The sequence below is a fragment of the Amblyomma mixtum genome, chromosome 8 (assembly GCF_055824585.1).
Source record: "Amblyomma mixtum isolate Tamu chromosome 8, ASM5582458v1, whole genome shotgun sequence".
NCBI classification, from domain to species: domain Eukaryota; kingdom Metazoa; phylum Arthropoda; class Arachnida; order Ixodida; family Ixodidae; genus Amblyomma; species Amblyomma mixtum.
In genome coordinates this window covers 41,407,580-41,425,031 of record NC_143019.1, presented here as the reverse complement: position 1 = coordinate 41,425,031, position 17,452 = coordinate 41,407,580, and the positions used below count along the sequence as shown (strand labels likewise).

The window sequence follows — 17,452 nt, the reverse complement described above, 5'->3', positions numbered from 1 at the left end:
TTCTTCCACTTTGATTCCTCCTTATTGCATAAGGCGTTGCTGCGACAGCAGCAGCGGTTGCCGGGGTGTATATATGTCCAAAGACAGAGCCTAATAACATCTCCGTGGCAGAATCACGCCACCAACTTCTCCCCAAAGGGGTAGAGCTAGAACCGAAAAAGTAAATAAATCCAAGCACACGTGAGTGAATGAATAATTCAACGAACGAAGTTTGAACTTCATAGTGAAATTCTTATTTTTAGTTTAAAGCGAATGGCACCAACGGCTCAGAAAACTGCCTTTAGCGGGAAAGTACTCTATGGTCGAATGAGCAGCTAGCAAAGTTACCTTAACTCTCACTTTCTTTCTACTGAGCGAAAGAAGAAACTGCGTTTTTGTAGCGAGAGCTACACTACGCCCGCTCTTCGAGCTTCAGGATGGCGCCGTTGGTCACGTGGTGCGAAGCAGCTGCTGCTTCCGGCGAAGCCGAGCTACTGCAACAGCTGTGAGCATGCGCCGTGTCGAGTCGGGGGGGGGGGGGGAGTGGAGAGGCGGAAAGGGCACCACTCCCGCTCTCGTGCCGCTCCAGGTTTAACCAGAGCTAAACCACAGCCATTTTTTTTACGCGAAATGAAGACATAACCTTCAATAAAACGGAGAGTTGAGCTAGATGGTCCATACTGACGAAAAAAAAACAGCGCTGAAACGAGAGACAGAGAAGAAGACAATAGGACAGCGCTGGTCCTGTTGTCTTCTTCTTTCTTTGTACCTCGTTTCAGCACGGTTTTTTCCCAGAAGACATAACACAGTAGGGGGTACTATTTTTCCCAGCTTGAGGATGTCACTTCGTCCTTTTTTTTGTTTTTTTTAAGCCTAGTAGAAACTGTTTACGGGGCAGGTGGCGCCTGTGTGCAATTGATGCTATCACTTCGGGACATGCGCGACATCATTATGCGATATTTTTCGCCTCAGCTGAACTGTGAGTCCAATAAACAGAGAAATTGGGCCGTTTGTTACTTTTTCCGCTGCTGAGGCGATGAATGTTTCGCATCTGTTCAGGTACACTGCGTTGGATAATTTCGAGACTTTCACTGCTTCGTGTAATGAATTCAACCTGAGCACTAGCGCTATCATTCGCAAAGGTTAAAAATTATGAGACTGATGTGAAAATTTCGAATGCATGCATGTGTAAGAGAATATCTTATCATATTCAGTATTGCATGCCGTCTCCAGCTTTAATCAGAACAAGATTCATCAGAAAATTCAAAGCGTTTTAAAGGAAGTTATGTACGTATTCATCAAGCGCTAAAGTGATAATATCGTGTGTTTAAACTTTCATCAGCTTATATCCGCACTGTGCGGATTACTCTTTCGAACTGACCAAAAAACAAATTATCTAGCCTATATTCCATCATCACACCTGCCAGGTTTGACCCCAAAAGTATTCAGCGATTGGCTGAACAAAGGACGTGGTAATAGTTTTCACCGAAGCTATAACCGCAAAAAAACCGGTCTGATTCCGTCCTTCTTCACTACCCCCCGAAGCTGCCGAACGATTACTGGACCCGCAGCCTTAACGTACTTACTTTTCTTGACTTCGGGGGGGAAGAGAAAACCAGAGAATGATGCGCCAAGAACACGAAAAAAGTGAGGGAAAAAGATACCGAACGTCGCAATTCCGTACCCTGCACGTGACCTCTTTCGATACTGTTTGTGCATGCTCAATGATGACCTTTTACAAGTATGAGATCCGTTCTGGAGTATTACGTAAGTTGGATTGGAGGAGCGGGATCAACTACAACCGACTGAAGTTCTTATATAGTTGGATACGCTTACCAATAACAGAGTGTACTGGCAGTTTGCGATAATCAAATTCGGCATCTGAGTTTAGATTCAAACCCGTGACGTACTCTTGAGCAGAATCCCAGAACCGCTGATCCACCGCGGCCAGTTCTACCAGTCTGTACTGAACAAATCGCGGGCATTAGTCCTACCCTTCACACTACGATCGCGTGAATACCTGAAATCGGAGGGTTGGCCGCGTCTATGCCGTCCATGGAAAAGCACGTCTCAGAAATCCCCAAAAAGACTGTCTCGAGACGCGAAGAATTGCAGTTTCGACCTGGCTCTTTGAGGCGGATGCGGAGTCCCCGAATCACAAAGGATTGTTCTAAGCGTTCGCCTCACCTTAGCTGAGACGAAAGTGAAGTCGCTGAGACCGTGGAAGAGGTACAAGAACGAGGCTTAGGGGTTGTCTGGGCAGTTCTAGGAGGTGCTGGCAGAGGCTGGGCTGCTGTTGTAGTTAGCCTCTGGAGGAATGGCACATACCCACAGCGGGGATTGTCTTCTTCTTCTTCTTCACCTCTTTATAAGAAGAAGAAGAACACAATCCCCAGAAGAAGAAGAAGACAATCCCCGCTGTGGGTTCGCGAGCTACTTCTTCACAGACAGCATGGCGCAAACCAAACAACTGCCGAAAGAGGGAGCAGGTAATCGAAAAAACAACAACGACTTAGCCATACCAAAAGCGTGCGGCTTTTTCCTCTTGTAATTTCCCGCACAAAGATATAATACGGTACTGAAATCAATACAAATACAAAATTTTCTTTTACTTTGTACACAGAATTTTGTCTCAGGAATTAGTATAATCAAATAAATATACTAAAATCGATGACGGAAAATGAAGTTCACGGTGATGAAGAATGTTGTCTTTGTGTACACGTAACAATGCCCTCTACTGAACACCGAGGAACTTGTTTTCGACCGTTGCTGGACCGTGGTAACAAAGAGGTGCGGGGAAGAAACAGCACGCTGAGGACGTCCGCTTATAATCACCATCATCATCATCAGTCTGACTACATTCACTGCAAGGAAGAGGTCTCCCCATATGTCTCTCCAATTAACCCGGTCCTTTGCCAGCTGTGACAACCGTATTCCCGCAGACTTCTTAATGTCATCCGCCCACCTAACTTTCTGCCCCCTGCTACGGTTGCCTTCTCTTGGAATCCACTCCGTTACCCTTAAGGACCAGCTGTTATCTTGCCTTCGCATTACATGCCCTGCCCAAGCACACTTCTTCCTCTTGATTTCAACTAGGATGTCATTAACCCGCGTTTGTTCGTTCACCCACTCTGCCTGCTCCTGGTCTCTTAACGTCCGGTTATAGCTAGGGATAAAAAAAAAATGGCCTGGCTTAGCTTATGGTTAAGCCTAGGATGCGAAGCATACCGCCGGCGGAGGCTGCGCGTCCGCAAGCGAGCGCACGAGTTGAGCCCCAGCTTTCACAGCTGTTGTGACGTCAGCGCCCCTAGCGGAAGGAGCGGGAGTTAGGCCGCCGGTGGAGGCTGCGCGTCCGTAAGCGAGCGCACGAGTTGATCCCCAGCTTTCACAGCTGTTGTGACGTCATATCACGTGGTGCGCCGATGTAGGTCAAGTGGTAGCTACGCGGCCGCGCGCGGCGCAGCAAGGAAGAGCTCGGTTGTGCGGCTAGTATGCTTCGCATAAAAAAAAAAAAAGACGGCAGGTATCTAAGACTGCAAATGCAGCCATGCACTATGCCATGTTAGCCGAGATTGCAGAAGTTATAAACCACGTAATGCTCTTCCGAAGCGCGACATGATGAGCTCGGAGGGGAATGTTGAAGATGTGGCAGTGCTCGCGGGAACAAGTACACCGGAGATGCAAGCACCGAAAATGCTCCTAGCGTTTCAAAGAAGAGCTACATCGTGGAGTATATGCTGCAACCATTTGTAGCCGGCAGCCACATTAGCAAATTGAGCTCGTTACGGAGTCGGAGGTGATGACATATATTGCTGGCGTCCAAGCCGTCAGTAAGACTGACCGCACTGGACTTCAGGTGATAGGGGGGGGGGGGGGGTGCAGAGGTTGCACACATTAAATAGAGGGAAAGCTGTTTCTAGCATAGCACCAAGGTGTGTGCTTGAGCGTAAATTATAAGCACTCGAATAAAACATCGGTATTCACTACCTAAGCCGGGATCATTGTTTCCACATTTTATGAAAAAAGTGTGCTCACTTATGGCTTCTAGTCTATTAAGGCTACCCTTTGGAATGAAACAACATTAGAGTGGCAACTGCCGCAGTGAGCATGCAGAACGTAATCATTACATTTGATTAGAGGCCTAGAATGTCTTTCAGAACCACCTTTGACTAGTGGAAGCCGATCATGTTTTTTATTTCGCAGTCGTCAGATCCTGAGAATAACTGGTTGAGCTGCTGTTTCGTTTTTGCTGGTCCTTGATGCCTTCAAAAAAAAAAAAACAAGAGAGAATGTGTACTGCATTCAAATCGGAACGAAAGCCTGCATTTGTGCTGCATAGGAGACGGCGGTGAGCAGGCAGTGCCGCGGAACGCAGCAGATGTAAGTTGATGCAGACGACGTTCTCCAATGCACAGCGCGTGTGTGTGGTGCAGTTTACCACGAGGCGTGTTGGCTCCTGCGATAGTCTAGTGGACCCGCTGAGCGGCCCTTAAAGAAGATCTTCGTGCAGCAGCGGATTCGATTCAGAGTAATGGATATTGATTGAATTTATTTTCCTCTCTCAGCTGAAGCTCAACTTTGCAAGGTCCGCGATTGAATTGCCCCGAAGCCCCAGGTAGATGAAAATATTCGCTATCCAGGAAAAGAACATCGAGTACGTGTACCGCTCGGTAAAAACATTTTGCTCTGACCCTTCACCCCCAAGAGATTTCAAACTGCTTGAGTGGAAACCCGATCGCACCAATGTGGCTAAGCACACTGAAACCCACCCAAAAGCGTTAGAGACACTGTAAAGCTTACAGAACAAATGAATTGTTTCATTTGATGGCTAAAGTAAGCCTTGCATTTGAATTCGATAGCATTAGAAATTCCATAGGGTCAAACTTCGTTTTGGATAATATAAATCGCCTATTGGCTGGAGTAAAGTGACGTGACCAGACGGCAGTCACTTCCGGTTTGGTGGCGTGACGTCACTTACCTTCCGGTAAATGCATCAACAGCTGCTAGTGTGATCATATATTGCATTTTTCAGTTTCAACTGATTCCATATGTTACTTACCGGCGCATTTTTATCGGTTTTTTTAGGTAAAACCCGGCAAGCCTTAGTTACACCGGCCAAACTAAGCTGGTACACACTGCGTCCGGACACAATATCCCGACTGTCAGTGCTAATATCATTTAATAAAAAAACACGCGCCGCTCTACCAGAACTCGCACCGCTGCTCGGGGTTCATCGTGTCGCCAGTTCCGCAGGAGAACGCTCGGGCGAACTGGGGCATATTTTGGAGGGGTACGATGCACCGGGATCGGCTGTGCCAGTACAGTGCATTCGGCTGCCGACGCTTGTTGTCCTTGTCTATATCGCACCACTTCAAGCAGTTCGCCACAAAGAACGTCTGCTCCCAGGTGAGTCCCACGTCTGGCACAGTTCTTGTGCGCTCAGCCAATGGAAGGCGGCTGAACGCGTCGTACGCCAGCTGCATGCCCGTGAAGTCGGCGAAGCCCTCCGAGTCTATCTCGTCGCTGACTGTCCTCGCCCGTGAGTCTGACTCAGCCTGCACGAGCGGATGAAGACGAACGCAAAGCGTTGCACCTTGACGACACGTGTCTGGGCGCATACATCTTCATAAAATGATTCCAAGGTCTAAATGCATCATCATCGTCCTTGTCATCATCATCATCAGCCTGACTACGCCCACTGCAGGGCAAATGCTTCTCCCATGCGTCTCCAATCAACCCTGTCCTTTGCCAGTTTCGGTCACCATAACTCCGCAGACTTCTTAATCTCATCCACCCACCTCACTTTCTGCCGCCCCCTGCTACGCTTGCCTTCTCTTGGAAACCACTCCGTTACCCTTAAGGACCAGCGGTTATCTTGCCTTCGCATTGCATGCCCTGTCCAAGCCAATTTCTTCCTCTTGATTTCTATTAGGATGTCATTAACCAGCATATGTTCCCGCACCCACTCCGTCCGCTTCCTATCTCTTAACGTTACAGTTGAAGTTTTTTCATGTATTATCACCTTGCAGTCGTCAGAAACGTCCCTGCCGTCGCTGAAAAGAGCTTTTTCTTAGCTAGAAATGGCCAAATTAAAACGCAAGTATCTTCATCTTTTTGCCGTCTTGCAAAGGCACTGCAGTGACATGACATTTTATTTCGGTGTGGACTTCTGAGGACAGGCTACGGTGTTGCAGTCGAAATTTGATATATCGAATTTTGAGGGGGTCGTTATATAGTATAATGTACCGATAATTTGATATATAAAATAATGGCAATAGGTAAGTTTACCTGTAACCTGAAAGCAGGAATACATTGCACCCGAGCTGGCAACACACTATAGCAACGGCCTGTCGCCCGCCTTTGCGCTGGAGACGCAGCTCTCGCTAGGCATTGCTAGGACTAATCTTCGCACAGCAGCCGCAGCGGACGGTGCTTTGGAATATTAATTGCCTATTAAAAGAAGTGTAATCCTGTTACCAGCGCACCATAACTAGAATAATATCACCAAAATTAAGGTGCAGTTGGTTTTGCGCAGCGCCTTCGGCATGGAAGCGAGCAAAGCGCGCCAGGCGAGAGCCGCCGCTAGGGTTCAGTTAGGTCGGTTGCACCGCAAGACAGGAACGTGGCGTGGATAATGAGTGCAAGAGACCAAAAATCACCCTCAAGCAGAGCCTACGTTAATCGCGTCACGTGGTCTTACAAAGCTATAGCGTTGCTAGCAAGCGCCCGAAGTCGTGCACCTGACAGGCCTCCGAGCACACAAACTGATTGACTAGCGCCGTTACCAGAAGCGCCGCTTGCAGGGAGCGGCACGCCGTTCGATGTACGGAATGTTCCTGTTAACGCGAGTTCGATATACGAGGACAATATTGCGATGCTTTTGCACAACATTTTCAAGGGGATACTGTGGGTGTTCGATATGAACAGCATTGCGATATATCCAGGTTAGATATATTCGGGTTCGACTGTACTCACTTTCAATTTCCAAACAAAGATGAACGATTATGCTCGATCTTCTCCTTACGACTATTTATCAGGTGGGGCAAAAAATGTTATGTTCCAATTGTTCCGAGCACTGTCTAAAATAGGCAAAGTTCATAGGGAAGTTGTGCAGTGCTGTGCAGTTGGGAATATGTCGTCTTGGTGGAGGCTCGAACTTTGGGACACTTCATCAGGAAGTAGGCACTTAACGAGACGAGCTAATCAAGGTGGCCGATGACGGATACTGGATAAACAGCTCGTATGATTTTCATTTAATACGCCCTGAAGGGCTACTAGGTACAACACCACTCGCATTAACCCAGATATTCTAAGCGTCCTACCCATAGGAGACCGTTTCTTTTTTCTTTTTGCAGTAACTCGAGAATTTTGTTATGTAAAAGCTTAAGCCCAGTAGCGTAGGTTCAAGAGGCTCTAAACCTTTTCTGTGTTAGCGCCGCGTTGTGTGCATTGAGAAGGAGCCGCCAGACTTCGCTAGCAAGCAGGGAGCAGATTCCATACCATCGATCGCATTGTAATTCCCCAAGAAAGAAAAATACGATTTTCTCGTAAGAAAACTTCCAGGCGTGATGCGTTATTCAAATATTCAAATTGTTAAAACACGTAATAGGTGGCGCATTTTCCTAGTATTCCACATGGTACGGCAGCTAAAAATCAGCGTTGAGAAAACTTTCTACCAAACTTAAGATGGTTCTGAATTTTGAAGCGAAATAAACAGTTTATGTAAATATCTATGCTATTTTTTTAATTCCTGCAAAGTTGGCATATATAGGTTACGACAGCCTGTAAGAAGGAGAAGCGCGCTAAATAAAATGCACGCGGGCAGATCATTGTGCGTTCTGTGTCGACGTTAACGTTACGTTAACGTTACGTGTTCACTGTGCGTGCGTTTTCCTTGACTCTCCGTACGTCGGCCGGCACTGTCCGTTCTAAAGAAGCTGGACGCAAGGCTCACGTTGTTTCCCTGCGTTTGGATGCCATATCGAAATTTGGAATTGATGTACAACTAACAAAAACTCACCTTGGCACCGCTCCAATGGAGTGTTAAAACGATGCGTGGACACTTTGCCAACTAAAGTGTTGAGAGGCGAAAGCCGAGGACACTATGCCGTGACGACTTCCGGTGGATGTGACGTCACACCTTTCCCGTGGCTATATCGATACCCAGATTGTAGGTATTTGGGGGATCTTAAGTGTTAATTACGCTTAATTACACAGTTCTTTTATTTTGTCGTAATTCCGACGCTTTTTCGACCATTCTGTGACAATTTTCACTATGCCGCAACGGCTTCCGGTGGATGTGACGTCATACCGTTCCAGTGGCTATATCGACGCAATTTCGGCATTTTTGCCTATAATTAATTAATTATCTACGGTCATCAAACTTGGCTTCTAGGTTCATTTTTTCCTCGTCTATATGAGCCAACGACTCGTTTTCTATTATCTTGTTTAGTTTCCGAGAAACGCGGGTGCCACGCTTTGTTAACAGACGAAAGTATGAGCCATTAAAGGCTTTCGCCTTAATATAATAATTGTCTTTTATGTTTCACCCTGTGAAGCTTTGCTCCCCTGTCCTGTGGCTGAATGGCTGCAGGAAACCAAGTCGGCAGCAGTCATTGTAACCTCAAAGCATTCCTTCAAAAAATTTTCCTCTCTCTGGAATGCATGCCTTCTGGCAAATTTCCCTCATTCTACAGGGCTTTGCTTGTGCTCAATGCTTGCTGGTGTACAATAGGCGTTGTTTGGTCTACGTACCTTTTGATAGGAGTCACGTAGACAGAGCACCCTTCTGTCGTATTCCTTCAACACGGGCAAATTGCGGTTTTTGACGATCCGACGACCAAGGTGGTTGTACGTAATTCTCGAGACGTCATTGGCGTGCATAAGTTCGTGACCTAACACCTGCGAATACCATAAAAAAAGAAAGCAAGAAATTGTGTCTGCAGCAAGGAGAAGCGCTGCTTTCAGGAACAAAAGAATGGATTCGGCACTGGCCTGAAAGAAATTTTGCTTGATGATTGCGATGTCAGTGCACGTTAAAGAACCCCAGGTGGTCAAAATTTCCGGAGCCCTTCACTACGGCGTCTCTCATAGCCTTAGTCGCTTTGAGACGTTAAACCCCATAAACTAAACTAAACTAAACTACGCTTTCCCTGCTTCCCACGAAAACAGTGCGCCTAGAGGCGTAAAGAAACGAATGAAGGGAACAGATTTCAAGTTTATTATCATTTCAGTTGAGTAACAAAAAAATGCTCCTATTCAATTATCTTCAGAAGAAAGGTAAATTACACATCTGAAGTATTAATATTGTTACGTGGGGGCCAGACGAAGAATGAGGTGGGATGAACGATGGATAAGAGATGATTTAATGGCCGCTGGCCTAGCGCGAGCGCTCCGTCCCGGGCCACTGCCAGCTTCGTCTTCTTCGTAACAATATGATGCTAGGCACGACGTTTTTCGGAAGAGCTGTTTTATGTTCTTCTTTAGCCTTCACACTACGTTGTTGATTTCTGCATAACGTTTTGCCTGAGCTGCAAAAGTTGGTTTGGTTTGGTTTATGGGGTTTAATGTCCCAAAGCGACTAAGGCCATGAGAGACGCCGTAGTGGGGGGCTCCGGAAATTTCGACCACCTGGGGTTCTTTAACACCACGAAGACGAAATTAGCAACAAGTCACCATTCCTGGTTCGGTTCCTGAAATAAATTTCCAGGTAAAAGATAGCGCACACTGTTGATCCTGACGTCGCATGGTCGCACAATCCTTACAGGTGGCTGCGATAGAAACAGCCACCTGCCAATGCAGTGGCGCATCGCTTATCCATTGCGCCACTGCGTTGGTAGGAGTGCTAGGACTCGCCGTTATCTATGAACGTTAAGTAGAAAATGACCAGTTCAGCATATATGGGCACTAACCCACTAAAGCCCTTAAGGTTGATCTTAAGTGTCCCCTGATTTCGTACGTGTAGCCGGTTTAACTACGTTGAAGTTCTACCACTTTTTTTTTGTCATAATAACCGAATACTGGTTGCAGCCTTCAAGGACTCAGCAATTTTGTCACGGGAATACACATTACGGCGCTGAGCTGTTGGTGCGCAAATAAGCATGTCATCGGTCTTTAAATATTACAATTGATTGTTTTATTCCACACTGACCCAACTTGCAATAGTTTATATTGCTTTGATTCGTGTGAAGAAGACAAGTTATAAATTCAGAACACAAACATACATTTGGTTTCCTTCTAAAGAACGGCCATGCAAGATGACCTCGTAGGGACTATGGATTCCGGAGCACGAACTCTAAATAGGCACTGTTAAAAAAAGATTTGTTAATGCAAGAAAGAAATGAGACATGTCAGGCTGAAATATCTAGCTTTTGCATCGTTATTTCCTGCCATGTTACTATAGTCGGATACAACTGAAGAACGCAGCGGCTTTTCCCTGTAAAATAACCTCTTTCCAGACAACGGCGTCGGCCGACTTTCATGACCCCGCTACTGTGACAGAGCAGGGAGCAGTAGATGAAAGGGGATAGACCTCTCTTTCCATTGTGGCGCCACTCCCTCCATTCTCACGCTAGCAGGTCCATGAGAATCGGCAGACGCCATTGGCTGGAAAGGGGTTATTAGAGGGGGAAAAGCCGCTGCATTCTTGATTTGTATCCGACTATAGCTCGTAAAATATTTTAGTAAAGGCATCATATAGCGTCATCTTTGCTATGAATCCGTCAAGGTTATGGGACGCCAGGAACACCACTGCTGAGCGTACCACTCCGATGCCCCCGTAGTTCATCGCAGAAGGGGCATTGAAGAAGAAGAACGGAGGTTGGAGTATGCCAGAGAAGACCCAGATGCCGTTACTGCGTGGGTGATAGAACGCGTTGGCTTCCACGGTCTTGTAGTTCTCGCCGCTGTAGTTCCCTCGAATGGTGCGCTGGGTCACGATGCGGAAGCACTCCACATACGGCGTGAACAAATTGCCATGGACTTCTGGGAAGTCCGCTGCATGTGCGCGTCAGAAAAAAGAAGACTCTCGTCAACATTACAGTACATTTCAATAGGAAACACGTAAATATGCACCTAGGTGAGGCAAGAGGCATTCAGAAAAGAAAGTACCTTTAGACTACATTACTCCAAATTTATAGTCAGAGGAATGCATTAGCATCGAAGTCATCAACTACCCACGAAAAATTGCGAGGACACCTTGACAACTAATGTGTTGGGAGGCGAAAGCCGAGGACACTATGCCGTGACGACTTCCGGTGGATGTGACGTCACACCGCCTCCATGCCTATATCTATACCCAAATTATACATCTTTCGGGGATCTTGAGTGTTTTTACGCTTAAATACACACTTTTTCAATCTAATTTGACAAAACTCCAACGTTTTCCCGACCATTCTGTGACAATTTTCATTATACCGTGACGACTTCCGGTGGATGTGACGTCACATCGTTCCCGTGGCTATATCGACGTCCGCGCTATTTCGACGAAATTTCGACATTTTTGCCTATAATTAATTAACTAACCACTCTACAGTCATCAAACTTGGCTTCTAGGTTCATTTTGCTTCCTCTATCTGAATAAACCATTGGTTTTCTCCGATCTTTTTAATTCCCGAGTTAAACGCGCGTGACACGCCTTGTTAACAACGGACGGACGACAGTATGAGCCATTAAAGGCCTTCGCCTTAAAAAGCGCTCAATTGTCCCACTGGTAGAACAGATCACTTCAGTGATGCTCACCGAATATGGATTCCACGAAGGCTTCGTCGTAGAGTTCCTCCGGTAAGCCGATGGTAAGGCTCAAATTAGCGGCCTTTACCAAGGTCAGACCTCGTATGGGTTCCTTAAACCAGGCCGTGGTGGATGCCTTGCGCACCAGAGATTGAACCAGGTCCTTCATCAATCGTGTGGCTGAGCGCAGCGCAGCAGATGGAACGTCTAAGAGGCGCCACGGCCGTTGAAGAATGGCATGAAGAAGCGCCGTCATACATGAAAGAAAATGAAAAACATGCCGCTAGTTGAAACCTGCTCCTCTGAAGACGTTTTTCATCGCAATAAGGGACTTCGCATCAGTGCTTTTAAAGCAACCTTGTCAAACAACTCTGATTTGCAAATAAACACTATGTTAAATTGCTGTAGCCGCCGCGACACACGTGATTGGGGCTCAGTCCTTGCATTGTCTATCATATCACAGGACGTTGAGAGGTGCACAGGTTTCCGCACTCTTTTGAGCCGCTTTACGCTTCAGATAACAATATCAGGACGGATAAAGAAGAGCTCGCCGACAGTTTTGATATTTGGCGCCCTCGCTCATGGACATTTATCAAGTGATCTGTGGAGGGCGACGACGCCTGAAGAAGACACCAGTGTTTGGGCAAAGATAAACTCTCTTTGTTACGACAGATGTGGATACTCTGCAACTGATATGCGGGGTTCCGCAAGCACGAGCAGAGAGGCGAAAAGCCCTGTGAACCTTGCATTTTAAGGCGAAAGCCTTTAAGCGCTCATACTCGCGGCCATGACTCTGTCCGTCCCTCCGTTACATCTGAGGTGAAAGTCGTAACTAGTCATTGCCCGTAACAAGTCATGACTAATTAGTCATTACTAATCATGACTTGTTAGTAATTAACCAGTCATCATGACTGGTTAGTCATGGCTAGTTAGTCATTTGCCAGTCATGACTATCTAGTCGTAAAATAGTCATGGATAATTAGTCATCACTAGTTAGTCAATAACCAATCGTGACTGGTTAGTCATGATTAGCCAATCCAAGTCGCCCCATAGTCACCTCGTGTGTGCCTACGGCTGTCGTCTCGTTGGTGGCAAGGCTTTCGCCTTGTGCTCTTTAGATAGTGAAAGTGCTCCCTCAATCTTTTTTTTCTTGGGGGGGGGGGGGGAGGGTGTAGAGTGGAGGAAGAGGATATTCAACCGCAAAAGAAATGCCAGTGGATTGGACACAGCAGAGCATATGTTTACATTGTTTGAGAAACGAAAGAGAAGGCCACTGTTGTGGGAAAATGTTTTAAGCTAGACGCTACACCACGAGCATTTAGGCGGACTTGCGAGTTATTAAGAATGACAGCGATGGAAAGGAAACAAGGAAGGAGCATGATTAACGAGACAGACATGCACTCAAGGACGAGCGCACTCTTCTCTTGTCGTTTTTCCCGTTCCTCCTACTGCGATATTTGCAGATAAACGTTCAGTTCACAGCAGCGCTCTTCAATGTGTCCCATTCTTGTGCATTGTTACTCCAGCAGTTTCGCGCCATCGCCATGTCACACCGAATAGCCCGAAAATCCTACTTAATGTAACGAAAACTGCTTTTGCTAATCTGATCTAGCGCTCTTTTCCGTGTCCCAGGGAATATGACAACGATCAAGGATACCAATACAAGCTTATGGAATGCCGTCTCCACAGCTTCAGCACTCATCTAGCCGTCCGCTGTGCTCATGAAGAGAATTGTCATCCTGCTTACTGAAGCACCGTTTTTGAACTCTCATGGTTAAAAACATTTCTATTGTTAAATGACTGTCACACGAGAGAGTGGTGCACCTTCGAGATGTACTGTTTCATGCTTAAAATGCAAATTCATTTAATATTCCTGTCATTTAGGCAGGAAAAGCAGCAAGGCGTCGTCATAAAATACTTATTGTTTAGCCGAACCCTGGATGAGCATCCCTATAAGCAAGAAAGATGATTTAAGCTTTTTTTTGGCCTGCTCTGCGCGGTGCTCACACATATGCGTACACATTATCTTTACACCACTCAGCGCTAGATCGCATTCGTTACCAAAAAAAAAAAAACTGGGATCACTGTGGCGTCCCGCATTGGAGCAATGCGAAAGCAAAGCATCCGCATATTACATCGACGACCACGGCTATTTTCTTGTCTAAGTGCATTTATTGCTTTTAATTAACTAATTATACCTCATCAACCAAATATTTCCCACGGCAGCATTTTATCACGCACTATCTGTAACACTATCTGCACTATCTTTATCTGACTTTCACATACACACATTTATCTTAAGAGAACGACGCAATTGTGCGTACACGTTTTGCGGACACTTTTTGCTGACGCGACAGAGCCGCATAATGCTCTCGCGTTAAAAAAAAAATCGACGACCACGGCTATTTTCTTGTCTAAGTGCATTTATTGCTTTTAATTAACTAATTATACCTCATCAACCAAATATTTCCCACGGCAGCATTTTATCACGCACTATCTGTAACACTATCTGCACTATCTTTATCTGACTTTCACATACACACATTTATCTTAAGAGAACGACGCAATTGTGCGTACACGTTTTGCGGACACTTTTTGCTGACGCGACAGAGCCGCATAATGCTCTCGCGTTAAAAAAAATTAAATACGCACATTTCCTGAAGTAGCGCTTCGAGACGGCTAATGCCATGATGTTGAAGACTTGGTCGTAGCACAGTTCACTGATGGCCTCTGGGCCTCCGCCGAAGATGAGCTTGCCCAGCCGTATCATTTCCTTTCCGTGGGCCAAATACATGAGCCTGTGAACAATGCTCCAGGACATCAGGAGCCGGGCGTTGTCGCGCGCCAGTCGGGAGGTGTCGACGAAGATCTTCACGACCGAAGTCACGTTGTCCACCAGCACCACCAGTGTCGAAGACTGGTGCGTGTTATTGGTGTAGAGCTTGATCAACCGCTCCCAGTGCGCTGAACAGAAAGAGCGGGTCACAAGCTTTACTCTCTCGCTATAGCGACCCTTTGCCGGTAGCCAAGTGAACACAAAGTGAAATCTGGGGAAAATACAAGTCGATAGTAAAGTGCTGTCGGTAACTGCTTAAAACGAGAATTCGGCTATACCAGAGCATATAGCATTGTGCAAACAACAGCCTTATGAACCGCTCTGCGAGTTGTATGTGCTAGTCGAATCTTCTCTTGAGCACGGTAACCGGATTGAAGAGTTTTTTTTATTATACTTGAAAGGCCAGTCGTACCATTTGAAGTATTTATTGCACAGACCTCGTTTTTACCCTGTTTTTACCGTTTCATATTTTTCGAACATTTCCCCATGACTTTAGGACAAGTTTTAAAAAACAAAAAACAAACGCGGGCTCATTATGCTCGCAAATAGGATACACGCTTTCCAGCCACTAGGGCACGAAGTAATGCTTCCGGTTCTCAGCAGAGGGATGCAAGTAAAAATGCCTCAGGAGGTGGAGAGGAGGCCTAAGTTAATTACTACTCGAGATGTTTGCCTGGTTGTCGAACTTGCAGAATGTTTCAGGTAATGGTGAAGATAAGATGAAACGAAACACAATACATGCCCGCACTCAAGAATGCATGACATCCGGACGGTTCGTTTGAGACCCGTGTCCTAAAGAAAATTCGGCACAGTTTCTGTGTCGCGTGACTCCGACGCTCAGTTATTAAGGAGGAAGACTTTCTTGGCTCGTGAGTGGCGTTCGTCTGCCAAGACAGATCCATAGCCAATCCAACACTAGCCACATAACAATCCATACATTGGCTAAACAGGCTAAAAAGTCCTTTCTTGGCTCATGAGTGCCGCCCGCAGAAATAGAAAAAAACAAACTGTAATACAAAAAGAAAAATAAGAAGCAAACAAAAACTAAATAGAAACGAATAGAAAGAAAACCAACCAAACTGACACAAAACAAAACTAAAAATAAGAAAAAACAAGAAGAAAATGAACAAAAGAAAAGGAAAAAATGCAGGGAGAAAGGACAGGGAAAAGCTTTCGCATTTCCACTTGTAAGCAGAGTTAAGCGCGATCCTGTAATTTTTTTCAGTTGTGCGAAATGGTGTACGGGCGGGAGGCCCTACGCACCTGCTGAGATGAACTCCTTCGTGAAATTTCCGAGGGTGCCCACGGTTGTAGCAATCAGTGGTCCCCTATGGATCCGGCTATCTTCTATGCGCCGCCGCACTGTGGAAAAAGCGTAAAATGAACAGCACTGCTGCGTGCCCTGTTACTAGTAAATCTCTAAACAGGAGGGAGTAAAAAGGGAATAAGCTGTCCTCCAACTCCCTTTTAGAGAAGAGTGCGCTGGAGGGCAGATCACTCTCTTGTTACTCCCGTACAGGCGTACTCGTGTTAAGAGTGGCAGCGCCTTTCTGAGAAATCCTTTCAATCCTTTGTGAAACACCTCACAAATATGTACACTGCCATCAGTCATGTAACAAAGCGATGGTAACAGCGTGTTGGAGACTTATTCCATCTGCAAGTTTCCAAGCATTGGCGTGCGTCCCGTGCGCAGTCCTTGTGCAGCGGGTAGCCGTTACTTGAAAGTTGCATGTCTATCGCCTTTTCCCCACGAAACTGTAGCATTACCTGAAGGAGGGGCGCCGGCCTGGTTTATTTATTCACACTGGTTGGAGGAATGTGTCATCAACGTATACGATGTAACGTCACTCTCAGTAAAGGCACATACCGTATCTAACGCTATCGCAGTGCATCTCAAAGTAATTAGGGTTCGCTGTGAATTTTTTTGCCCAGTGTGTACACAGTTGTGAACACTGAAGATTTCCTCACGGACAAGATGACGTTTTCTAGATGAAATGCTCGAAATTTGGGGACAGGGTGTGGTTATTTGTCGATGTTCTCTAACATGTTTGAGAGAGTATCTCTCCCAGGCCATGAAAGGTAGAGTAGTCGGTAGGTCTGAGTCAGGCGTACACATTCACCTCACTACATTTCTGTTCTACACTGAAGCAAACAAGAGAAATTCAAGTTATGGGGTAAAACTTATGCTGCAGGCAACCAAAATAGTGACGCCAACCACTCGTTCGCTCATGACTAGGGCGGGAGGTGGGTTGCGGTACTGCCATTCCTGTCAATTCCTCGTTACCCAGAATAGCGAGAAGCTTCGCAGGCACTAAATACTTCGTGATTCGGTAACACGCTGTAACTATTATTCAACGTTTGGCTGAGCAGCACGTACCGACATCTTCGCTTTTGACGATGCGCGTAGCGAGCGCCGTAGAGTTGAGGTTAGGGTCGTAGAGTTGGATGAAGCCCTCGTAGAATCGCGTCAGGTTGAGCGCGCTGCGGTAGTTGTGGTAGTTGGTGTGCATCCACGTTTCGTCCAGTTTGTGGATGGCCATCTACAATTTAATGGAATGAGCCGGAGTGAGTTACATGACGTCACGTTTCAAAACTTTCAACTGCACCGAGAACTTTCACCGCAACAAGTGGTACCACAGGCGGCGTATGTAAGATGTATGTTAATTTACTATCATCCATGGGGTGCGTTCCGCAGATGCACCTTCTGCGTCATGTGATCAATGTAGTAGCGTCACGTGATCAATGTAGTAGATGCGCGTATAGTTTGGGGAAGGAAGTGGTGATCTTTAGCACATCTACGCACCAAAAAAGTACAGAGTCTGAAATCAGTCCGGTCTTTCAAAATGGTTCCTAGATATCTAAAACGTATAGTCAATACCGTAAACTTGCTTTGTAGTGGACAGGCAA

At 46.2% G+C, this 17,452-nt stretch overlaps 1 protein-coding gene across 1 annotated transcript; it reads right to left on the bottom strand.

The window, feature by feature from the left end:
* Positions 1-5,180: 5,180 nt before the first annotated feature.
* LOC149332246 (neprilysin-2-like) lies at positions 5,181-14,572 on the bottom strand. Its single transcript, XM_089555720.1, has 5 exons — positions 14,362-14,572; positions 11,719-11,916; positions 10,742-10,974; positions 8,734-8,880; positions 5,181-5,534 (listed from the first exon to the last, which is right to left on the bottom strand). Exons 1-5 carry the CDS (start codon positions 14,528-14,530, stop codon positions 5,181-5,183), a joined length of 1,101 nt encoding a protein of 366 aa, XP_089411846.1. The 5' UTR covers positions 14,531-14,572.
* Between the last annotated feature and the right edge of the window lie 2,880 nt (positions 14,573-17,452).

Coding starts and splice junctions, on each gene's coding strand:
- LOC149332246 (XM_089555720.1), bottom strand. CDS start 14,530: ATGTCCTGGAGCATTGTTCACAGGCTCATGTATTTGGCCCACGGAAAG. Junction 8,881..10,741: donor ACTACGGGGGCATCGGAGTG/GTACGCTCAGCA, acceptor TGGTATTCGCAG/GTGTTAGGTCACGAACTTAT. Junction 5,535..8,733: donor TACGTGACTCCTATCAAAAG/GTACGTAGACCA, acceptor CCGCTCGTGCAG/GCTGAGTCAGACTCACGGGC.